The 25,589-nt window shown below is 48.3% G+C and overlaps 1 protein-coding gene across 1 annotated transcript in view; it reads right to left on the reverse strand.

Annotated features, from left to right (window-relative positions):
• The window catches only part of PLXNA4 (plexin A4), a 432,314-nt gene that overhangs the window by 152,691 nt on the left and 254,034 nt on the right, over window positions 1-25,589 (reverse strand). The window contains exon 4 of the mRNA XM_001498268.7: window positions 7,693-7,824. Coding sequence (XP_001498318.2) covers window positions 7,693-7,824 — 132 coding nt within the window. The remainder of the gene's footprint in view (window positions 1-7,692; window positions 7,825-25,589) is intronic.

A 25,589-nucleotide genomic window follows, 5' to 3' on the forward strand; every position in this document is an offset into this window, starting at 1 on the left:
ATAACCTCAAGTCCAAGAGGGCTGGACTCAAAAGTTCTAAAATTCCTTCCCTAGAGCAGAAGCAGAGTTGCAAGAAAAATCCATCAAGCCCTGCAGAGGTGACGCGGCTGTGTTAGATTGGGGTGGGAGACCACAGGCTCCTGGCCCTTCAGTCTCCTGGTGGCAGCACTAACAGGAATGAAGGGAGTGTTCAGCCTTAGTATTTTCTGAGGGGCTTTGAAATGGATGGGGTCCCAGGGTACCCCGAGGAGCTGGCGCCCACAGCTGAACTGGTCCTTAGTCCCCACACAGTGGTTTATCCAGGCACCTCTACCTGTGGCAACAATCCATTTCCTAAGAGAGTTGGTAATAATCATAATGATAATGATGATGACAACACCCACAATTTGCCAGGAGCCTACCACACTTTACATAGATTACCTTAATCCTGAGCCCCGAAAGGTTGTTATCATCATGTGCATCTCATACTTGAAGAAACTGAAGCATAAACTGCCTGAGCGACTTGCTCCCAGTGGCAGAGCTGGTGAGCACAGTGGGCCAGGATGAAAACCCAAGTTCACGGGCCATCCATGACCACCCTGTGGTTTCTATCCTGCACACGTGTCTGCCTTCCAGTCACCCCACGACCATCCGAGACTTCCTCTCAGGGAGCCTCCTGAACCCGAACATATTCAGATGTTGGAGACTTTCATGCCACTCGAGTGACCACCAGGAAGCATGTCTGTTGGAAAAGGAGAGTGGGGTCATGGGGGTGCTTTTCAACCCCTCTCTGGGATGGGGTGACTGGATCTGGGGCCCCATGTACCCCAGAATGCTCTAGAATAGATGTTGCACTGGGCATCTTGTCTTACGTTGCATGAGGCTGGAACTAACACAGAATAAACAAGAGATCTCCTTCGTGGGGCAGCAGGGGTAGTCTGACTTCTTATTATCACCCCCCACCATATACCTCATTCAGCCCCCCTGCAACCTCCAGCAAGTCCTTTCGCCATCTAAGGCTTGTTTTGGCATCTGAGGAGTAGGGTACAGAACTTTCCTGCTGGAAAGATCTGAAGATGGAGAGTATCTCTTGCCTCTACAGAGAGCTCCCCGTCCCTCACTGGGGGAGGGGGCTGGAGAAGACACTGTAGTGGGAGCTGAGCTGGATCCTAACCCTGCTCCTCTCCCAACCTGCTGTGTGACACTGGACAAGCTATTTGCTTCTCTGGGCTTCTATTCGCTCACCAGTCGTAGGGGGAAAAGGGAGTGGAACCCGAGAAGCCTTGAGGGCTTTTCCAGTTCTCAGGTTTTATGACGCTCTGGAGAATCTAGCCTACCAGCACCTAGTGACCATAGGATACCAGAGTGGGAAGTCATTTCTCCTGTTTGGGTCCCTCTAGTTCTGCGACAGTAAAATGGAGACATTTTGCCTGTATAGAGAAGGAAGTGAGAAGGTCTCAGTAATGACACACTGGAACCTTCGGGATCAGCTCCAGACAAATGGGAAGGCTCCGCGTGAGTGGAACTGGGTGAAACGGTGCAGCAGCGCTTCTCTTCCGAGTGCCTGAGGTGGTTCCATGCCCTGCCACTCACTCCCAATCCTGCGATTCAAGTGCCCCCTCCCAGGAGCTATCAGAAACAGCTCAGTCTGGGTGCCAGGAGGAACGTCCAAACAGGCTTGTCACAGTGTCAGCCATCCAGATGCAAACTGGAACGTACAGCTCGGTCCCCTGCGGCGGCAGGTAGAACGTCAGAGAGATGCCCGAGTACCCGCAAATGCACCTCACGGGAGATGTGCCCAGGGACCCAGTGCCGATCGGGTCGGAATCGTTATTACAGGAGCCCATCACCTTTGGCCTCAGAAACTATCTCCACGACAGTACCTTATGCAAGTTGCTGTTGGCAGAGCTCCGAGACCATCAGACATCATGTCAGCCTCCCCTGGGAGGCAGGCTGGGGATGGGGAGGGACACTGAGGCACAAAGAAGGAGTAATGGCTCCTTCATCACACAGGGAGTCCCTGGTGGAGGCACCGTCTAGTCAGGGGAATGAGCCCCAAGGGCATGAGCTGTCTTGGACCACGACACACACCACCTCCTCCTGAACTGAACTTCCCTCTGAAACTCTCAACGTGGTAAAAACCACAGTCACCAAAGCATCCTCTCACGATTCCCTCCCACTGGGCAGTCTTACCCTTCTCTCCACTTCCCAGCCCCAAGCAAAGATTAGCCCTGAGCTAATCTTGAAAAGACACACAAGAGCAGAGAAGGCAATAGCACCCTCAACAGGCCCCTTCCCTGGGCCACCTTGCCTCCCTGGGAAGCCTTCCCTGACAACTCGATTTAAAACTGCAACCCTTGAGCCAGAGCAGGTCTCCAGGTCCCACTTACCCTGCTCCATCTCCCTTTCCCATAGCAGTTATCCCCTGCTAATCTACTATGTAATTTACCTGGTACGCTGATTGCTTCCTCTTGCTAAAAGGCAAGCTCCCGAAGTCAGGGATGTGGATCTCTTTCTTCACTGTTGTACCCCCAGTGCCTAGGCTAGTGTTTACACACAGTAGGTGCTCAGTAAGTGTTTGTGGAGTGAATGAATGAACCAGGCCTCAGGAACGGCCCTTGCTACTTCACTGCTGGTTATGCTGCAAGGAGCCAAGGCGAGTTGCCCCACCTGGCCCTGCTTTCCTAGGTAACTGCCCCCAGCAGGTGGATCGACCGCCAGACCCACCTCCTCAGCCTCCGCAGGCATCTGTGCCCTGGATCACAGCTAGGACTTGAGTGCTACCAACTCGTGAGGGGGACAGGCTGTGAGTGTCCCCAGGCACCTGGAAGCAGACCCACTGTCAACAGGAGTCAGTAAAACAAAGAACACTTATGAAAGACGGCTTTGGCCCAGATGCAACGGAAAGTGTATCTCAAAAGCAGAAATGTGTTGGAGGCCCCTGCTTTCAGGCAGGGAGAGCTGGTGTGTGGGATGGCAGAGATGCTGAAATCAACTGCGAAATCTGCCACTTGCTCTGGGGCCTATCAAAGAAGAGACTTGCCTTGTGTGGGGGACAGCTCCTTCTCCTCCGGTTAGGGGCTGCTCCAGGGCACCTGAGGACAGCCCGGCTCTGCCACCTCATCTCCTTATTTTTCTGCCCCGCTGACATTTCCTCTTACTTCCCTCCCATCGGTTTGGCAGGCTTTTATCGCAGTGACTTCAGTGTGCATAGACAGTCTCTTGGGAGTGCTGGAGTTGTAGTAAACACACATCATATACATACACATGGACATGTACAAAGCAGGAAGGAAGCTGACGGAGACACGCAGACAGGGGAAGGTGTGCATGTGTGTACACATATGCACATTCAGACACACACACGCACGCGTGCATATACCCTACAGAGATACCCAGCGTGGTGGAGAAGAGAGGAAAAGGACAGAGAAACGTAATGTGACACTGAAAGAGACAGGTAGATCCTGACAAAATGACACTGATACCTAGCAGGGCTCACTCAAACACTCCAAGAAAAAGTATACAGGGAAAGCACCCTTGCTGAGCAAGAAATAGAGAGGAATTCACAGATCCTTAATACCAGAAACAATATCCGGGCTGGAAATTGTTCAATTTGCAAATAATCGTCATATTAGCTAAGATTTGTTCGATGTTCACTCGGTTCTAGATGCTGAGCCAAGCGCCTTGCACATGCATTATCTCATTTAATCCTCATCACCGCCCAGGAGATCAATACTATTTACTACATCTCCACTTTACAGATTACAGACGGAGACCTGGGTGATCCGAGCCGGCCTCTCTCTCCCACCGCGTCACCTACCGCATTCCACTTTCTCACTCCGAGGCAGCCCTTCTGGCCACCCCGGAAACACCAAGTCATGTTCCCATCTCACGGCCTTGGTGCTAGCTGTTCCTTCTGTCTGCACGATGATTTTTCCCCAGACAGTCGCCTCTTGCCACTTCACTTAATCCTGCTCTCCGCTCAAAAGGTCCCTCCTCCGAATGCTTCCTCTGATCACCTTCTGATGACATTCCCCACCATGCTCCCGGACCAAACTTAATTCCTCCTGAGTCTTTTATTTTTCATTGTACTCACCACTACCTGACATATGTCATTCATTCATTCACTCATTCACTTATTCACTCATTTATTGTCTGTCTCTGCCTAAAACATAAGTTCTATGAGGGCAGGGAATCCATCTTGTTTCCACTGAATCTCTAATATCTAGAAAGTATCTAGAAAGTGCCTGTCTCATACTAGATTCTCAATAAATGTTTGTTCATATTGAATGAATGACTGAGGTGCTGAGGAGGTTACTAATTTGTCAATGGTCACAGGGCCAGGAAGGATATAGTGTTTGTGTGCACAGACATGTACACATGTACACACACACACACACCCCCCACTCCATTCTTTACCTCTATTAGTTACACAATCCTTACTTCCAACCTTCTGATCACATGATTGGCTCCCTTGGCAACCCCCTCCCCCATCCTTAGGAGATTTCCAAATGTCACCTCATTATCATAAACTCAGTTGTGGTTGAAAAACAAGACACTCATTTCACCTTTATGGCTCTGAAGAGATTTCAGGAACTCAGGACATGAAAGATTATAACAAAAGATGTTCCCATTGCTTTTATTGCTCAGGAAATTCCAAGGGTTTTGGCAGCTCTGCGCCAGAAATGGGGGCGAAGACCAAATATATATTTCTTATTATAAATCACAATATCACAGTTATGTATATTACATATGACTAGCGTGTCAGATCTATCATATTATTATTTAAGAGATGGTTAAAGTAGGCTATTTAAGTTTAGACAGAAATTTATTTTAAAAAAACACAAAGTAAAATACTTCAGGACAGGCCAAAATTCCTGGTAGTGACAAACAGATGACTTGAAGTCTGGGAAATCCTTCCCTTGTCTGAAGTGCACTCTTTTGATTATATAAGTTTGAAATTGGAAATTAAGATAAGCAATAGATAATTCATATCAGCCCCTTTCTTTTCCAATTCTGGTTCACTGAAGACACTGGGGATGCATTCATTCATTCATTCATTCATTCATCAAGTAATTATCAAGGGTCTCTTAGGTGAGGTTTAGGCAGACAAAGAAGACACAAGACTGCCCTCAAGCTGCGTCTGGCAGGAGACAAAGGCAAGGAAGCCATCACAGCCCAGTCTGAGGAGAGCCGCCACGGAGGTGTCTACCATGTCAGGAATCACTAACTGGAGAATGCGACACCAGAGCTGAGTTCTGAGGGTCAGGGAAAAATCAGCCAGATGAGCAAGGGAAGTGCCTGCCAGGGAGAGCAGACAGAACTGCTGAGCAGAGTCGGCCCTGCAGTCTTCTGACCCATCACGGTTAAGACCGACCACCAGCAGACGGAGGCTGGAATCAGTCCCGGCAGCCCAGGTTCTGTAAATCCCCAGTATATCTACCAAGCTGCTCTTGCTCCAAGCTCTATGTGGTGTGCCCAGGCAATAGAGCAGTCTGTGGGGTCTCCACTGGGACTGGAACCCTGCTCCTTGCCCATCTTGACCTCAACCTAGACTCTTGTGCTCCATAGATCACCCAGAATCTTGATGCCACCACTTGCCCAACTCCAAACATGGCCAATGTCCAGACACTCCTGTTGCAATGTCATAACAATAAGAGCCTCCATTTATCAAGGCCTCACTCTGTGCCAGGCTTGGTTCAAGCTTATTACATGGGTTATGCCATTTGATCCTTGGAACAACGCTATTGGACATGATTATTACCTCCATGTGACAGTTGAGAACATTGAGTCTTAAAGAGGTTAAGGAACTTACCTGAGATCACACTTAGTAAATAGTGGAGCCAAGGTTCATGCTCAGATACTCTGACATCAAGGCCTGCGCATTAACCATTGTGCTACACTACCACTCCCCACAAAGAATCTGCCACCCCATTGAATACTAGTGTTGGCCCAGCTGTTGGGGGCCATGGATTGTGATTTTGGTGGCAAACCTCCCTCCATCTCCTTGAGGAGCAACCCCAGAACGGATGAATAGGCCTTGGCCCTATCCAGTCCTGCCTTCCTTTCCTTTCCAATAATCCAGAGCTCCCAGCATGCCTCGCTGCCAAGCCTGAATGGGTACAGACCACTGACCATGCTCTCGGGGAAGCAGAATGGCTGAGGACAAGGAGCTCAGAATCCTGACGCAGTTATCAGAGGAGGCTTCATACAGCTTATATTGTCCACCTGTGGAAGTTCTTACATGTTTTAAATTCCAGATTCAGAAATCCTGGCTTTCAGGTCAGGTAAGAGATCCTCAAATATTCAATGCCTTGTGGAGGTCTTGGGTTTTCGCCAAAGGGTTCATTTCACAAAGGAAACCTGCTTCCCCTCAGTGTCTCGGCCTCAAAGGTAGGGAGAGAGTGGGGAGTATGGGTCCCATTGAAAAAGAGCAAGGGATGAAAGCAGAGGAGCCGCGTCATACCCGGTCCTGACTCGCAGGGTAAAGTGTTCCCCTCTCGGCCCCACATCAGGCAATTCCCAAGCCATGGGAGCCTCAACAAGGGCACCACAATGGGTCCCAGTGTCGCTGATAGGGAGTCCCACACCAAGAGAAGATGTCATCGAGCTCTTGGGGAGGGTGGAGCTGCTGTGGGCTGCCAACGCATAATGTACAAGCCCTGTGGGTGGCATAATGTGGTATTCATCTCCCTCACTCTGCAGAGAGGGGACAGGCAGAACAATCCAGACTCTGTCAGCAAGGTCCTCTGGGGAGTTCAGGCCTCGCTAATGAAGATGAATAAGAGAGAGACTCTGCCCCTCAAGGCTGCTGCCTTTGCCGCATACATATTCATGGGCTAGAGAGACAGCTCCTGGGAATGACCCATCCCACACAGAGCTGACAGGCAGGCATATGGCAGTGCTAATCCACTCTTGAGGTGGGTGTGTCTTGTGGGGTGGAACACTCTGGGTAGTGAATTAGGGCATGCTGGGAAATACCCTTAAATATGTGGAATTTCGAAGACAAAATTTATTCCCTTGCCGGCTGCAGACATATGAGTCCTGGTATGAATTCAAGGACCCCTGAAGAACTTACTAGTTCTCAGCTCAGTTCCAGAAGCAAGTCCAACTTTGCTACTTCCTACTCAGTATCAGCTAACAGTAATCCCTGCACCGTATCTATTCTCCCTGGCTTGGCCTCATGGAATTTGCTAGAAGTTCCATGTTAGAGTTACAGGTACACACGAAGGCTCAGGACATATGCCGTGTCACCTCATCTCACACACACAGACCCTGTGTTCTGAATCTCCACCCATCTGACTCTTCCATGATGTTCCCTCAACGAGGAAATTTGGAAAACAATTCTTGCTCACCGTAGACCTCCAAGGTTCAAGAAGAAGACCTTGGTGGCAGGTTATACCTTGTGGAGAGAAATCTAGACAAAAGACTTGGGCATCTGTACCACGTTTCTTCAAAAGAGAATCAATGTTGGCCCTGAATGTATATACACCATCCTTTTGAAGTTGGTAGATTTGTTCTAGACTCAGGGGTAAATGTTTCATTCCCTGTTTCAGCTCACTCAGCCTCAGTCCCCAGGCAGCAAAACCGAAAGGATGCACGCTGAGCCAAATAAATCAAATCCCCTCTCTGCCGCTGGCCTCCTGTAGGTTTCCACAGAGTCACAGGCTAGTACTTAGCTGCAAGAGCAACATCTAACAGAGCCCAGAGCCTTACCTGCCTTTCTGACATGATGTAGAGTTGCTCGTGGTCCTTGGAGAAGGCCATGTCCCGGAGGACGGGGCCGGGGTCTACCACCTGTACCGTCTCATACTGGAGGGCGTTGCCCCTGGGCCCATCCACCCGGATCTGTGGAGAAGAGGAAAAGGAGAGCCGATGTGAGTTCAGATCCCACACTGCCTATAGTCAAGCTTCAGCCCAGAGATCCTCCCAACAGCCAAGGGAGACACAGAGAGCTCGCCTCCACGGTGCCCAGAGGCCAGGCCCGTAGGAGCAGGAGTGACACAAGTCAACCATGGGCCTCACACTCAGAACAGCAAAGAGAAAGGAAGCGGGAGAGACCAAACTGGGCTTCACAAAGAATCCGGTGTTATGCTGTCTGGTTCCCTAGGCCTCAGGCTTAAGTTTTTGAGGCCTTGCTTCTAGGTCTTTGGAGAAGAGGATGGAGTTGGTATTGGGGAGAGTGGTCTAGGGACTGGGTGAATGGCGGATAATTGAAGTTGCCTCAGATCAGAGTGTCATCCTGTAGCAGAAAGGCTGCATTTATTATTTACTATATTGTTATTATTTGCTATATTATTTGCTACATTTGTTGGCAGAAAAAATTTGGGTGTAAGGACGTGGGCTGGTTTTTTGAAACTGCTACACAGCTACCATTGCCTCACCTTGGAGAGGAACAAGGAACCAAGGCCAGAAGTTTCACACCAAGTGGGCTCGTTCTGGCCATTAAACCACTGGCTCACACTTCAGATTTTGGCTCAGATATAGGGTCCCAAAACCTCCTGGAAGTTCTATGCATGTCCCCAGAGAAGGGGATGTGAGCATTCCAAGAAAACATGTTGCGGGCATGAGTCATCCTCAGTCTTCTGAGAACACTTAGCAGTGTAGACGATCTCCAGGCCATCCACAAGTCCTTCCCAGAGCTGCTTGGACAATGTGGAGACAACTGGGAAAGACTTTTGCCCACATCCACCATGGCTGAGGACAAATCTAGAAAATAGAGGGGCTTTCAACCCCACATGATGCTCATCTAACCCTGGGTGTGGCCCAGGTCCCTAGAATCAACCATCACAGGTCTGAGCTCACAGATTCGACACAATCACTGCCCAGTGCTAATAATGCCACCCACATAAGTTGGGACCAAACATTACTCAGAATGTGGGAAGAGTGAAGGGAACACTGGCGGGAGACAGGAAGAGGCCCAAGGTAGAGAATCACAAACTTGATGAGAAGCCATTTGTATAAGACTCTGTAAGGTACCACAGTGTAGTTTTAGCGATTTCAATAACAACTAAAGAAAAAATTATACTCCAGATATTCACCTCATATATTCTTACTTTAAGTTTTTAATATTTAACTTCTAACCTCTCATGAGATCAACGAGAACAGAAGAGTCATTCAGAGGAACTAAATTACAGAGGGGATGCCACGTCAATGTCAACTGACGACATCAATTCATCTGAAAGTCCACTGCCTCTCGTTTCTGTTGAATTCACTCAACTCTGACACTAGATTATTTTGTGATTTAGGTGGTTGATTTTAGGTTTGTTTCAGGCTCTGTTTGTTTATTTCCCTTTTAAGCATTATTTTTAAGTCCTTCCTAGACGTCAGGCACTGGCAGATGGTTTTGCACATACTTTCTTGTTGATATAATGCTCTCAATCCTATGGGTTTAGTGTTCATTTGTCCTGACTTACATGGCCTCTCCAGCATCCACGCCACCCTCTCCCGCCTTTTGGGTGGGGTTGGACCCACCCTCAGCTTCCTGGGGTAGTTCTTGATGGGCATAAGCAAATCAGTTTAATCTCACTCGGTTGCCACAGTGATAGAAAGAAAGCAGCCCCGAGGCAATTAATGTGAGCAGTCAGAGCAAAGCAGTGTTTCCTGATGGAGGAAGAGAGGATCTCTCCTCTCCCTCAGTAGGGTCAAAGAACTGTTGGCAGCCCTCTTACAAGAAGGAGGGAGCTGGAACCAGGAAAGGTCAGGCACAGAGATGGAAAAACATTGGTCTTTGGTGATGTCCCTAAGCCACTGAATCAAAACAACCCCGAAACCTGCCCTATGTTGGGACTTTTTAGTTACTCGAGATATTTCCCCACTGTTAAAGTAAAAAAAAGCTTTTTGCAACATCAAAAGTCCTCCCTGATATTGCGATAGAACAGACGAGGAAAATGAGACCCAGCTGCAATAAACAACTAGCCTGAGCTATAAAATCGGGGGACAGGGGGCTGGCCTGGTGGTGCAGTGGTTAAGTTCGCACGTCCCGCTTCTCAGCGGCCCGGGGTTCACTGGTTCAGATCCCGGGTACAGACATGGCACTGCTTGGCCTGCCATGCTGTGGTAGGCGTCCCACATATAAAGTAGAGGAAGATGGGCACGGATGTTAGCTCAGGGCCAGTCTTCCTCAGCAAAGAAGAGGAGGACTGGCAGTAGTTAGCTCAGGGCTAATCTTCCTCAAAAAATAAATAAATAAATAAATAAAAATAAAATAAAATCGGGGAACAGAAGTAGAATCCAGTTTGACTCTGAAGTCTGTGTTTTCCCTATCACCCTTATATGAGAGCTTGTTCCTTGACAGGTTTTTTGTTTGCTCCCTGGGGGGCGCCACCTAAATAAAAGCAGGTGGCTGAGGTCAGTGTCTGTCTCTGGTCTGTACAGTTCCAGAGGCTTTCGTCAATCAGTCCTGATTTTGATGCTGAAATACTTGAGCTTGAGTATTATTTATTGTAAAAGTGAAGAAAGCAATGAATAAAGCTAAAACTTCTCTTTGCTGATTTCCAATTAAGCTCAAAAAAAAAAAAATGAAAGAAAAACAGGTAAAGGAATTAAAGAGAATATGTTTAGCTCTGAAAATCAAAATGCCTCAGATTCCAATAGCCCTCCTGCTTCTGTGCCCACCCCCAAGCCACCAGATGTCCACCCTGGCCAGGTCCTTCCTTAATCAGAATGAAACTGGAGTTCATGCAAAACCAATTGGGATTACCACCCAAGTCTGACTTTGCGGTGATGGCCTTGGCCCCCAGCCCAGCCAGGCTTCATCCGAAGCTGTGAGTCACCTCTGAAGCGGCAGCACAAGTGACAAGAGGAATACTGAGCGCCCTGGCTGGTCTCCAGCACCCTCAGGTCCCCTAGGGAATGCTGGCAGAACTGAGTCCCATTGGGTGCCCATGTCTGATCCCCAAAGGAAATTGGATTCAGTGCCTAAGCACTCTTCTTCATCATTTGGCTCCAATGTCCCTGCTCTTTAGGATGAGGAGACATGCTGGATGTAGGTGGACATCAGAGGAAACCAGGTGAACCGGGGCAGGGGCAGGGAGATGGAGCGGGGAGCACCAACAGGGCAAGTTTTCACAGGCCTGGCCTTCCCCACTTCTGCGCTCTGCCTGGTGGGAAGTCCGTCTGCCTGGTGGGAAGTCCGTCGTTGGAGAGGTATGGCTGCTTCTCCCCCTGTTCCACCCCACCCCAATCCACTACTTGTTTCAGAAAACAGAAAGGAAAGCATGCATTCATCCATCTGCTGAAAGAATCTCACACAAGATACGGACAGAAGGAGTTTGTGGTAGGATTTGCTGAATGAAGGACAATCATAAAATTTAGGTAGGATGGACCAGCTGCTGGCTCTTGGGCCCTTACATGAACCATGGCAACAAGAGCTGCTAATGATTGAGTGGCTACTATGTGTCAGGTAGGATGCTAGGCATTCTGCATGTCTCTACGTTCTCATAACTCTGTGAAGTAAGTATCAATATTATCCTATTTACAGGTGAGGCACAGAGAGGTTTAATAACTTGTTCATGGTCACACTTCTAGTGAGCACCATGGCCTCGACCCACACCAGGGTCTGACTCATTCCAGGGTCCATGCGTCTATGCATTGATGTACTATACTAACACGTGGTGAGCCAGGTCCTGTTGGTTATATAAACCTGCATACCTTCAACAAAGGAAAGTAGTTGATGTTAGACAAACATCACCCTGGGAGTGCTGGAGGACCCATGTCTACGTCTATGGCAGTTCTTTCGGGAGAGAATCATGCATATGAACGAGGAAGATGCTGTCGTAAATTTTCGAATAACAATCTCTTAAATTTTTGTTTGATACCTTGCAAAGCACTCTTAAATAACATTATCTCATCTGATGGCTATAAAATTTTTATGATCTTGACTGCTGGCGTAATTGTTCTCATTTTACCGGTGAAGAAATTGAGATTGGGGCTGCTCTGTGCCTTGCCCAAAGGTCAATGATAAACCAACGACAGTCAGGACTAGAACCCAGGTCTCCCAGTTCCAAGCTCAGCACTTGCCTCTTAGCTATTTAGCTTTTCCAAAAGGCTTTGACAAGGTTCCACATGAAAGGTATTTAAAAATAATGAATCTCTGTGGGACTTCGGGCAGTTTGGCCGTAGAGGGAGAACTGACTTAGAGACAGAGAAAGACATATTTCTGTGTGAAGAAGTGGGAATGGGAGGACCCCCAAGTCCTCGTGTTATGACTAGTCTTATTCAATATTTTTTATTAGTGGTCTGGAGCAGGGGGCTGGGACATTTGCAGATGATTCTAGGCTCTTTGGAATAGCAAGGAGGCCACTGATGGAGATCAACTCCAGAAAGATGGTGCATCCTCTGCAGGGCCTGCGGGGGAGAATGAGCTGTACATGGGCAGAGGGACCTTGGACTGCAGTCTCCCGGGGCAGAGATCATGCCTGCCGTATTCAGCACTGCAGCCCCACTGCCTGGCACGGTCCCCAAGACATGGTCAGTGCTCAATAAGTTGTTACTGACAAGCGTTGGTGAGTGTGTGGAGAAAAGGGAATTCTTGTACACTGTTGGTGGGAATGTAAATTGGTGCAGCCACTATGGAAAACAGCATGGAAGTTCCTCAAAAAATTAAAGATAGAACTACTATATGACCCAGCAATCCCGCTCCTGCATATATATCCAAAGGAAATGGAATCAGGATCTCAAAGGGATATCTGCACGCCCATGTTCATTGCAGCATTATTCACAACAGCCAAGACATGGATACAACCTAAATGTCCATTGACAGATGAATAAAGAAAATGTGACATATATATATATATATTTATTATATAATATATATATTATTCAGCCTTTAGAAAATGGAAATCCTGCTATTTGTGACAATTATGGATGAACCTGGAGAACATTATGTTAAGTGAAATAATCTAGTCACAGAAAGACAAATACTTCATGATCCCACTTAGATGAGGAATCTAAAATAATCAAACTCACAAAAGCACAGAGTGGAACGGTGGTTGCTAGGGGTTGGGGGGTGAGGGAAATGAGGAGATGTTGGTCAAGGGGTACAGAGTTTCAGTGATAAGATGAGTAAGTTCTGGAGATCTAATATACAGCAATGTGATTCTAGTTAGTAATACTGAATTGTATACCTGAAATTTGCTAAGAGGGTAGATCTTAAGTGTTCTCGTCACAAAATGAAAGAGAAAGAAAATGGTAATGGAGGTGAGGTGATGGATACGTTAATTAGCTTGATTGCAGCAATTATTTCACAATATATACAGATATCAAAATATCAAGTTGTATACCTTAAATATATACAATTTTTATTTATCAACTATACCTCAATAAAGATGGAAAAAAATAAGTAGCTGCTAAATAAATGATCAACTCCTTCTGGGGAAAACCACCCTCATTCTACCAACCCGACGATGGACTCTGAGCTGATCAAGGCAAGATGGGGGTAACATCAAAATGTGATCAAGGTAAGAGGCAGGACGAAGGAAGGAGAGCTCGGTGTCATCATTTACTGCTCCCAATACTCCATGATAGCCAGAAAGGCCAACCAAATGTCAGGTAGCATTCAAATGGGATTTCAGGGGAAAACCGACAAACAGAAGCCATTCTCCTGGCCCAGTTCACCTGCACACAGAATATCATGTTCAGTCCACCCTTGATAAGGAAGAAACACAATCTAGATGCCTGCAACTCGAGAACAGCCTAGGAAAGAGCCCCCCAGGCCACAAAGACATAGTTAAGATGAAAGGAGACACGTTGACCAATGGCTGTGGTTCAGTCACCCAGGCAGGGGCCACCCATAAGCTCATGAGGTGACAGCTCAGAACAAACTAGATTTATTATTGTACATATAGGACAAATAAGATTTATCATTTTTCACAGTGTAGACGATACTTGTGGATCACCTAAGTGGTAAGAAGGGATGAAAACAGAAATTGATTTTTTTAAGGTAGAAAAGGTAAAGAAGCCACTAATGTAAATTTGGGCATTTAGAAGAAGTTAGTCTCTGAGGCTGACACCAGGGAGGAAACTGCATTCTAACCCCAAGTGTCCCTTGACGGGGTGACACTCCACACTCATTCATCATCCACCATGTGTGTATGGAACGGCCACTGTGTTCTAGGCTCAGAGCTGGCTTCTGGATGAGAAAGGTGGGTCTCAGCCCGGCCCTCCAGGAGGCCTGTCTCCTGAAGGGCTCAGATTTCACACACACAAGGCCAAGTGGCAAATGTTACCACAGAAGGGTGTTCAAAGGCCTCTGTTCCTTCTTCCCAAGAGATGCGGCCGACTGACTGGAGTGTAACCAGGGATTATCAGCCCAGCCCCAAGCGAGGCTCGAGGGAGCCTGTGCACGCCGTACGATGAAAGGGCTCCCAACACGGCAACAGCGACTATGAGAGTTTGACTAATGAAACACACGGTGGGTAATACCAGATTTATTCAAAAGACAAAATCTCTTAAGTCAGTAGGAAGACTGATCTGAAGTAACAAAATTAGTGGTACTAACAGATTTTATAAAGACATAACATATTGGCAGAGGGAGGTAAGAGCAAAAATACAGAAAAGGGGGTTGGCGGGAAACGTTTGGCAGTCTTCATGCAGCACTGTCCTGAGGAAACTGAGTATGAAGGTTTCTCTGTGGAAGGGCATGGTGCCCCTTTAGGCCTCACCTGTGGTCCAATGGAACCTTCTAGACCAGCGCTGGACAACAGAAATATAACGCCATCCACAAATGTGGGCCACATATTCAATTTTAAATTCTTCAGTAGTGGTCGCATTTAAAAAAGAAACAGGTAAGGGGCCGGCCCCATGGCTGAGTGGTTAAGTTTGTGCACTTTGCTTTGGTGGCCCAAGGTTTCGCTGGTTCGGATCCTGGGTACAGACCTAGCACCACTCATCAGGCCATGCTGAGGCGGTGTCCCACATGCCACAACTAGAAGGTTCCCACCACTAAAATATACAACTGTGTACTGGGGGCCTTTGGGGAGAAGAAGGAAAAATTTAAAAAGAAAATTTTTTTAAAACCAGGTAAAATTAATTTTAGTAATATTTTATCTAATCCAATGTGCCTAAATATTAACACTTTAAAATGTATACAGTATAAAAAATTTTCAAAGAGGTATTTTACATTCATCTTCTCATCCTATCTTTGAAGGCTGATGTGTATTTTATGCTCACAGTGAACCCCAGTTTGGACCAGGCACCCTTCAGTGCTTCATAGCCCTGTGTGGTGAGTGGCTACCATATTGGACAGCACAATTCCAGATTACTCTCATCCCTGTGCTCTGATTCTGCACCCACCAAGCGACCTTGCTAATAATTTGGCTTGGTGACTCTCTTCCTAGGGGTGCCCTTGGTTGAGATGTCATCTACTCCCCTCCCCTGCCACAACACCCTGTGTCTCCCACAACCTCTGGTTTATACAATAACACGTGTGCCCACCGTCTTCACTTTTTTGGAGCTCACAGGCTGTAAGCTCCAACCAGCTGTCTGGTCTGGGGACCTAAGTCATAACGCACAGCTGCACAGGCCCCGTTTGGATCTAGGCTCGCACCTGCAGGCTCATTTGACCCATATATTTATGTATGTATAAATATATACACACACACATACATAAATACAATGGAATATTATTTAATGTTAAAAAAGAAGGAAATCCTGCCATTTGTGACAATACAGGTGAATCTGGAGGGTATTATGCTAAGCGAAAAAAGCCAGCCATGGACAGACAAATACTGCATGATCTCACTTACATGTGAAATCTAAAATAATCAAACTCATAGAAACAGAGAGTAGAATGGTGGTTGCTGGGGACCAGGGGGAGGGGGTAAATGGGGAGATGTTGGTCAAGGGTACAAAATTCCAGTTATGCAGGATGAATAAATTCCGGAGACCTAACGTACAGCGTGGTGACTATAGTTGACAACACTGCACTATTTACTTGAAATTTGCTAGAGGGTCTATCTTAAATGTTCTCACTGGAGAAAGGAAATGGTAACTATGTGAGGTGATGGATATATATGGACATGTTAATTAGCGTGATTGTGGTGATTATTTCACAATGTATAGGTACATCAAAACATCAAGCCATACACCCTAAATATATACAATTTTTGTTTGTCAATTATACCTCAATAAAGATGAGAAACACAGCAACTGGTGAGGCCACACTTGGACAATAATGACTGAGCATCAGTCCTACCTGTCCCATGCAGGAACCTCCATCATAGCGTTGGCGTGTGCTGCACCATCCCCTCCGTGTGGCTCACCTGCGACAGGCACACACAGGCATCCCCACTTCGCCCGCCCCAGCCACTTGGTCTCTGGCTGAGATCTTCCCAGGCAGCACAGCCCCCTTTCTCTCCAGCCCATCCTCCAGTCAGCACGGCCACCTCTCTCCATCCCTGGCACGGTGAGTGTCTGCGCTGCCAGGCAGACTGCTATTAAAACATCAGCAGGGTGGCCTCCGCAAAGGTCAGCCATCCGGGGAGCTCCTGGCAGCTGCTTGTTTGTTTATTGGAACATTATCTGGGTCGGGCTGTTTATTTACATCCATTGAAGGATTGAACAATAAATATCGTCTCCCAGTAGCAGGCAGATGCTTGCACTAGAGCGTTCTGGCTGCCGTCTTGCTTGGAATAATCTCCCTAATGAGCAAACAGTGTTATTCATCTTTAAAGATGCAGGCCACCCCTTGGATTCCCCATTTCCTCTCTCCTTCTACATCCTCCCCAAACTTCCTAGTCAAGGTCTATACCAGGCAGAGTTCTGACTGCGCCAGGCGTAAGACGGAGAGGGTGGGGTCTCATCTGGCAGGAAAATGGAGCTGGAACTGGAGACGTGGGGTGGGACTGATTAAACCCGGAGACAAATGTCCCAGGGCCACTCTGAATTCTCCACCTTGACCCTCAAACCTCAAACCACCTCGTGGCATGAGTGGCAGGATGGCCAGGCCTCCTTCTTAGAGCCAGGGTGGCAAGGATTATGTAGAGGCGCATCCCACATTCACGCCATGCCAGAGCAGGAATCAGGTCTGTTCCCTCCTCAGGCAAGTCTCTGAGGTGCCCTGACCCCCAAGGAGCCAAGTACATGGCAACCAGTCAGTTTGCAAAATGGAGACTGTGTTGGGGCAGGCAGGGGTGCAGACAGGAGGGGGCAGGTGAGGTGCCCAAGGAGGGAGGTGAGGGATCCAGGCTCTGCTCCTCCACTCAGAAGCCTCAAGCACAAGACTGTTAGGTGTCTTGGCTCTCTGTCCTGGCCTCGACCTGTCTCCAACTGAAGCAGAAATAGCGATGAGGATCCTTGGTGGGAACGAGTGACTAGGATCCACTTTTCTGGCCCATTATAGGACTACAGTGTCTCTCAGGAGGGACAAAATAATGAGCCTTTTGGATCTTATTTATGCAGCTTATCGAGTTTGCCCTCCAAAGCTCTAAGTGATGTAACCCTGGTCATTGTCACTCAGCATCTGGCCACACAGGCTGAAAAGCAGGGGAAACGAAGAATGAGCATGCTGTGGAGTGCCAGCTTCAGGCACGTGGCAGGTGCTCCTTTGTTGAATGAATGAATGAAGGAATGATCTGAGAAGCTAAATCTGGGCCTGAGTTGCCACAGCTGGAACCATTAGACGTACAGACACAAACACACACATGCAGGCACATACATGCTTGCACACACATGCCCTCTTGCTGTCTCTGAAGATGAGCCATGTGTCAAACACGGCCTCTAGGATTTTCCCTTTATAATTCTGTGACGAAGTGATGGAGGGCAGGCAATTCAACTCCTGCAGGGATGAGGAGGAACCAGGAAGGATCTGGCAGACCAGCGGGAAGACAGACACAGGTATGAGGGGTGAGCCTCTTGACAACTTGGCGATTGAGGGGTTAAATCTCCTTGGGGTGGGGCCTCCTTTATCCTCTCCCATCCCTGCAGAAGAGTTGCCGGGTTTGCAGGGTGGTGGATGGGATGGCCCTGAAGCTCCCGCCAGAATCCCAGGGGCTGCAAGTCTAACCTCTGCTAAGGGCAGTTCCCTCGTGCCCCAAGCACTCACTTGTCAATATTCCCCTAACCCCAAACCCAGGACAGCTGGAAATGAAACTTCACTCATAATGTCGTCTGACTTCTCCCCAGAGCATTCGTTTTTAAAGTCATACCCCCTCTCCCTCCTCTGGCACTTCTCATCTCCTCTCCTTGCTGCCCTCCCTTTTCCCACAGCACTTGTCCCCTCCTCACTTGCTTTACAACTTACTCATTTATTCTGGCTAGTGTTTATCTTCTTTTCTTTTTTTCTAAAGATTTTTTTTTTTTCCTTTTTCTCCCCAAAACCCCCCAGTACATAGCTGTATATTCTTCGTTGTGGATCCTTCTAGTTGTGGCATGTGGGACGCTGCCTCAGTGTGGCTTGATGAGCAGTGCCATGTCTGCTCCCAGGATTCAAACCAACGAAACACTGGGCTGCCTGCAGCGGAGCACGCGAACTTAACCACTCGGCCACGGGGCCAGCCCCGAGATCTTTCTTTCTTGAGTTCACTGATGTGTCCCAAACCCTTGAGCCACGGCACACAGTAGGTGCTCCATCAATATTTGCTGAATGAATGAATGGAGATACTCAAACTACTCCTCCACATCTTAATCTGTCCTCATGATGCACATCTTCCTTATTTTATGGGCAGGGAACCTAACGGTGGGGGATGTTCTAACTGGGAGAGTCAGCAGCCGGAGAGGAGCTGGGATGGTCCCACCCAGACCCCAGTGGCCTGTGTGCCCTGTGTCACAGCGTGGCCTCTACCACCTGCCACAGCCACACCTCCCCACGTGGAGTCCCGGGGCTCTCAGGATGTGGGGCAGACCCTGCTTCTCTGTTCACGCTGTTGAGGCTGCCCCAGAGCAGCACAATGAAGATGCTTTGTTTTGATTTCCTGACTCTAGCCAGGAGAAGGAGGACGCAAAGGGAACTGTGAGAGCACAAACAGTAATTAATTAGACAGGCCCTGCGTGAACACGAGTCCTGTGCCGTGTTACCAAACACTGTCAGGACGTGGGTCCCTCTGGGTCTCTTGTCACACATGCTCACAAAACTGAATGATTACTTCTAGGCTGCCACTAGGACTTCTGGCCCTGCATTGCCCAAATCAGTGAAGATGGGGACGATGGCCTCCGTCCCTCGTCGACTTGCCTGGGTGGTGACACAAAGATGAAGATATAACTCCAGGAGAAGAAGATGCTGAAGAAATAAAAATGAAAGTCAATGTGGTTGATATGAAGGAAGTGCCAGAAAAAGGTTCAAATCAGTATATTTCAATGAAAAATATTTAAAATCAGCCTCTCTGGCTGCATCTTTCCAAAGAGACTCATGGGAGAACACGGCACGTGCAAGTTATAGGTTTGAAAGCTTGGTTGGTCAGCCAGAGTGTGACTCTGGAGTCTCCACTTACTTGAGTAGCCTGGATCCCAAAGTCTTGGTTGACCATGTCCCATGTGCCTCTGGCCACAAAGGAGCCTGACAGACTGCTCCCACTCCCAGAAATACATGTGCAGATGAACAGATAGTTGAGTCACTGTCTGCCACACGCTGTACCACGTGCTTTACACACATCAGCTCGTTCCCATGCTTGGCTGATGGACCACGTTCATCCATGTTCCAAAAGACCAGACTCTTCTGGCTCCTGAGACGGCGCATGCAGGCAGAAGAGTGAGGGGTTAAGCGCACGAGCAGATGGTGTGACTCCCACCTCTGCTGCTTAGGAACTGTGTGGCCTTAGATAACCTGCCAAACTTTTCTGAGCTTCATGTTCCTCAGACAAAAACAGAAATAATAATAACAATACCTGATTGTTATTGTGGGACTATGATAATGCCTCAAGCATGTAGAATACTTAGCACAGTGAGGGGGAAATGATTAAGTTTCATTAAATGTTAGCATTGATGACTACGGAGCCAATTCAAATGAATTGGTCCCCATGGTCTCCACTCATCCCCAGTGGGAGCAGCACCCCTATGTGCTATAGAAAGAGAAGTTAGATGACGGGGCCCACAGATGGGGCTCCCAGCATCTGACAAGGTCAAGGTCACTTAGGGGCTGGAAAGAGAGAAGAGGACCCACAGCTCTGCTCTGAGCTGTCTGAAGCAGACTAGCCAAGGGGCAACACTGGACAGAGGGCAGGAAACCGGGCAGAGAAGAGTCTGTGTCCAGGGATGGAGTGCTCAGATGGGTCTTCCTCCTACATGGACCCAGACCTTCACGTGGCTGCCCCGAAGCTGCAGGAATTGTCCAGGAAGCCCTGAGTCTGGTTCTACCAGGACGTGATTCAGAAAGCCGGAGACTTCATGCAGAAAGATGAAAGCAGCTTCATGCCTCTGGTCTGGGCAAGCCACAGGAGGGGAAGAGGAATACCACAGCCTGGCCTCATGGGGAGGAGAGGCGTCTCTGAGGACTCATCAAGGGCAGAAAGCAGAGTCAGGGCTGGCAGGATGCTGAGGAGAAGCAGGGCCCATTTCCTAAACATGAGGCAGCGGCACATGGACAGACCTTGAGGGCATTATGCTAAGTGAAATAAGCCAGACAGAGAAAGACAAACACCGCATGATTTCACTCATATGTGGAAGATAAACAAACATCAATAAGGAAAACAGATTAGTGGTTACCAGAGGGGAAGGGGGTGGGCTGAGGGTGAAAGGGGTAAAGGGGCACATATGTATGATGACAGATAAAAACTACACTATTGGTGATGAATACAATGCAGTCTCTGCAGAAACTGATATATAATAATGTACACCTGAAATTTACACAATGTTATAAGCCAATATGACCTCAATAAAATAATTTTTTTAAAAAAAGATGAGGCAGTGACCCTACACAGTAATGGGACAGAGTCTCGGGTGCAGAACAGGACCCATGATTCCTCATCCACAGCTCCTGCTGCCTCTTCTACAACTTCGACAAGTGGCTCTTCTCCCTCCCTCACACACATTTTCTGGGCTCAATGTGCCCTCCTGCCAAATGGGAGGCTGTCTTCTCGTCTCTGTACCCCCACAACTGTTGCCGTCACAAACAGGTTAGTGAACAGTGTATCACGAGCGTAGGGGGCTGAAGTGCATCAGCATTTCTCTTCTGCTGGAAATCCAGCTTCCTCTGGAGCAGGACCCAGCAGGTGCTGCATGCAGCTGTACTGGCACGAGGAGAAAACCCCTGTCCAGCTGGAGCGCCCGAGGAAAACAGAAGTAGAGTGAAGGCTGAAGATCGATGGCCTCCCTTGCAAGAGCTGCTTCAGGAGTTTCAGGGGTCATAACTGGTCCAGTCTTAACTCAGTGGATGGAAGCTTCTAGCACAGAGCTTGGCACAGAGTAGAGACTCAGGAATTAAGTGTTGACTGAACGAGGAGTGGGCCCTGTTGAAGTTTTCTCCCGGGCTCAGGAGCAGCGTCACCTCCCCTACTCCTTCACATGTCAGATTTTCCCAGCCATCACATGCTCCCATCCCTCCAATCTCTAAGTTCAAGGCCTCCTGCCATCTGGGGATCAAGACTCAGGCCTCCTAGCTCTTTTCTCATCCTCACCCCATTTCTTTCCATCTTCAGACCGTCCATCACATACCATCATTGTCACCCTAGAGCAGAGCCAACTCTCTGGCCCCCCAGGCCTCCTCTCAGTCCCTCCCTCACTTCAGGACATCTCTTCATCCTCCTCCTCATCACTCCAGCAACCACCAGACATCACCCACCCAAGGCACCTGCCAGTGCAGCATCCTACTCATTCCTCTACATGGACTTGCCTTTTTCGCTAGGCCAGGCACTCCGTTTTTCCTCAAGGAAGCCAACTGGTCCTCTCTTACAGTACTGTTCACACCATTTCCCTCCCCCTTCCCCCTTTCCTTCAGTTTCCTCTCTGCTTCCTTTCAACCAACCCGCGCTCATCAGTCCCTCTGAATCTGGTCCAGGACCCTCCTCCAAAGGCTTTCTCCAGGATCTCTGCTCCATTCTGAGCCCTTCTCACATCGTGTCACCCACAGTTACACGTGTAGCCACTTAAAGCTGTTGCGTGCTCAGGCTAGCATGGAGTCTGTCCTTCTTTGCTCTCATGTTTCAAATGTGTTTGTTTCAGCCATGAGAGTGTCAGCCTCTTGAGGGCAAGTCTGCAGCATAGTGCTTGAGCACAGGGCTGTGCAGCCAGGCAAGCTGGTGTCCCGATGCTGCCTATGATTAACATTTGCAACCTCAGGTAGAATTTTTTAAGATTTGTTTAATATCCTTGCCTGAAATATGGGGCTCAGAATTCCAAGCTCAAAGTTGCTGTCAGGATTTCATCAGATGAGACGCTCTTACTATAAAAGTGACTGGTACGTCAATAGTAATAAATGCCTATGACTATTAGCTATGGCTAGTTAGTATGTACTGTGCTCAGTTAGTTAGTATGAAGATGAAGGTGAGATCATGTGATGATGATGATAATGTGGCAGAGCACAGCCCCCCTAGCAAGGCCTCCACAGTTCTGTGAGCGCCAGAGTTGCTTGATAGATGTTTAGTAAATTAACAAATGAACGCACAAGTTCCATTAACAGTGGGCACCGCTAAAAGGGGCCCAGCGTCCCCAGGGACTCTCCCAAGCTTACATCTCTTTGATGTCCTGTCCTTAAAGGACCATCAGTTCTCTTTCAAATGCCAAGGGCGGCAGCAGCGGCCTGCCCTATATGGTTCCCTATCTTCAGACACTGTTCTGAGCAGTCTGCGGGAAGCCCATGGGGCTGTTGCTCAGCCCCTAGGTGCTGCTCAGCAATTTCTGTGACAAATAAATAACCCAGGGAGCATCGGGCAAGTGCGTATCACCTCGACATCTGCTCTCTCTGATGAGCTCTGCTCTGGATTCTTTCCCTGCGGCCTCATCAAGCTGCTGGGGCATCAGCCCTTTCAGGGGGCACCATCCATGGACAGCTGTGTGTGTTTTTGTGCGGCTAAGAACAGCCTATGTTTACTTAGTGCAAAGGACCGAGGCGCTGGCTTCCCAGAAGGTGGAGAACACAACCCCTCAAACAAGGATGGGGCATCCCCATCAACCACTCATCCTACTGAGGACACCACACCTCCTCTTGGGAAGCACACTGGTCAGAGTGGTGCCACCTGGCTCCAGGCCAAATGGCCGAGGGTTCCTTTCAAATGTCAGCGGACTTGCAAAGCCCTTCAATAGGCGGAGATTCAAGTTTTGCTCACTCGGGATTTATACCAGGATTTCAAAGTAGCCCGAGTTCCTGGACCACCTAGGATTTTTTTGTCTGGTCAAAGTAAGGGTCAGAAGTAAGCGTGGGATGCATGCAAGACTTCCTCAAGACCCAGCTCAGCATCACTGTCTCTAAGAATTCTCCTGGCTGTCTCCCAGTACAGATTCAATGCCTCCCCCGTGTGTTCCAAAAGCCCTTCCCACGTGCCTTGGTCCTGGCCCTTGTGGCACGTCACAACATGGGGTCGCTAAGCACTCACTCGCCTTTCCCCTTGCTCAGGTGCTTCTTCAGGGTAGGGCCATGTCTTATTCGTCTTACCCAAGGTCACAAAGCCAGTGAGTGGAGCCCGTGACTGGAGTTTAAGTTTTCTGGCTTCCAACCTATACTCAGCAACAATTGACATAAAAAGAGGTATTGTTGTGTGCCACAGAGACCACGTTCATTATCGTCCAGTCAGAAATTTCAGGATCTTCTTTGAAGAGTGGACTTCACTTAGTCCTCTCACAGATCACCAAGTGTTACTTAATTCTTCCTCTCTCCATGCCCACAAATCCCATCCCCTCCCCTCCTCCCGGCCCGGGCAGCCACTGCCACATTTTACTCTTTTTTTTTTAACAGCAGCTACTCTGAGAAAGAAACACTTGGAACTATTTCAAATGAGAACCCAGGAATTCATGAGGCCTGGGGTGAGGCATGTGAATGGTTTACAGTCAGAAAATCTGCTCCCAAAGACACTGTGGGGAATGGCCTACCCGGGCTTAGAATTCTAGAGCAGAGAAGGGGGTCCCTGTCTGGGGATGACATCACCAGACAGAGCTGGAAGGCACAGATGCAGAAAGCTGAGGGGCCCCAGGGCCAGGAGGGGGTTTGACTGCAATTTCACAAAGGGTCTTTTGACTACCCTTCGTCTCCAGGAAAACCACAGAGACGGGGCTTTAAGCTGCCCCCACCCTCAACTGCGGGGCCTAAAGACACGCTCCTCAAATCAGACGGGTGACCTTTGATCCCAGTGAGGGAGAGCCTGGAAAAGGCGGGGGGTACCAGAGCTGAAGTGCCCTGAAGAAAAAAATGATCATCATCATCAGTGCCTGTATGGGATACTCATTCTGCCAGAAGCATGTGGAGTTAATTGTAGAGAAATGCATTTTAAAATAAGATATTGGAAAACCATCCTATCCGTCACCAGCCACAGTTATTACAATTATTTATACGGCATCACCAAGGCCCGTGTGTTTCACAGCAATTAAACTATTGATCTTGCAGTTCTGAGGCACAGAGCAAAACCCACAGCCACCACTCCTGCTCCTGCGGGAGCTGTCTCCCCATGCTCAGATGGGGAAACTGAGACCAAGGAGGAAATAATTAACAGCAGGAGATCAGTGGTTGGAATATTAATATTAAGAATCAGTATGTTGATATAATATGCTAATATTATAATGTTAATGTTTGTGATATTGCGATTTATAAGAAATATATATTCAGCCATTCTGATGACCAAAATAGATTTCTCATATACATTTGGTCTTCATCCACAGTTCTTAGCTCACAGCTTCCAAAACCCATGGAATTTCCTGACCAATGACAGTGTCTGAAGTGGAGGGCGGTCTCGTGGGACTGAGCCCCTCACCTGGAGTCTGATTCTATCTCCAGGGAGATAGAATTGGAATTGAGCTGAGTTCTCAGATACACTGGTGTCCGAGAACTGCCTGTTGGTATGGGGAAGCCTCCGCACACACACACACGTTGGAATCGGGTCCAGGCACATTTTGCAGTCGTAATATGTTCACTTCTCTGTTTGGCCAGCACTTACTCTGTTACGATGTTATTTTCTGGGCTTACCCAAGAAATTATAGAGTGTAGTGATTAAGCTCATGGGTTCCAGGGGCCGGTCAATGGGCTCCAAACCCAGCTCTGCCATCAGCAAGCTACATGACCTTTGGGAAATGAGCCAACTTCTCCAACTCCTGGTGTCCTCATTTGTAAAGTGGGAAGAATATCAGTACCTACCTCATTCGGCCGATGTGAAGAATTAATGAGTTGGTAGATGAAAAGCTTTTAGCACACCTCCTGGCACATCATCAGTGCTAAATTAAAGTTTTCGGCTATTAACACAGGGGTCCATAGGATACTCATTCACCCAGGACACATCTCTCGTAGCTCACATTTCGAGGTTACTCATTGGTAAGGGAGAGAGGCTAGGCTCAGGTCCCTGTGAGTCTTAACACTGAGATTTACAGTAAGATAAGTGGCCCTCAATTCTTCTTGATGGAGCTGAGGCAGGAGCTGGACCTGGACCTCTTTTTGCTGCTGGCCTCCTGGATGTGGGTGGGGATGGTCCTTGCGCTCCCACCTCCCCCTCTGCCTACCACATTCCACCCCAGGAACATGCCCTTGTGTCCTCATCACTTTT

The sequence above is a fragment of the Equus caballus genome, chromosome 4 (genome assembly GCF_041296265.1).
Source record: "Equus caballus isolate H_3958 breed thoroughbred chromosome 4, TB-T2T, whole genome shotgun sequence".
Taxonomy (NCBI): domain Eukaryota; kingdom Metazoa; phylum Chordata; class Mammalia; order Perissodactyla; family Equidae; genus Equus; species Equus caballus.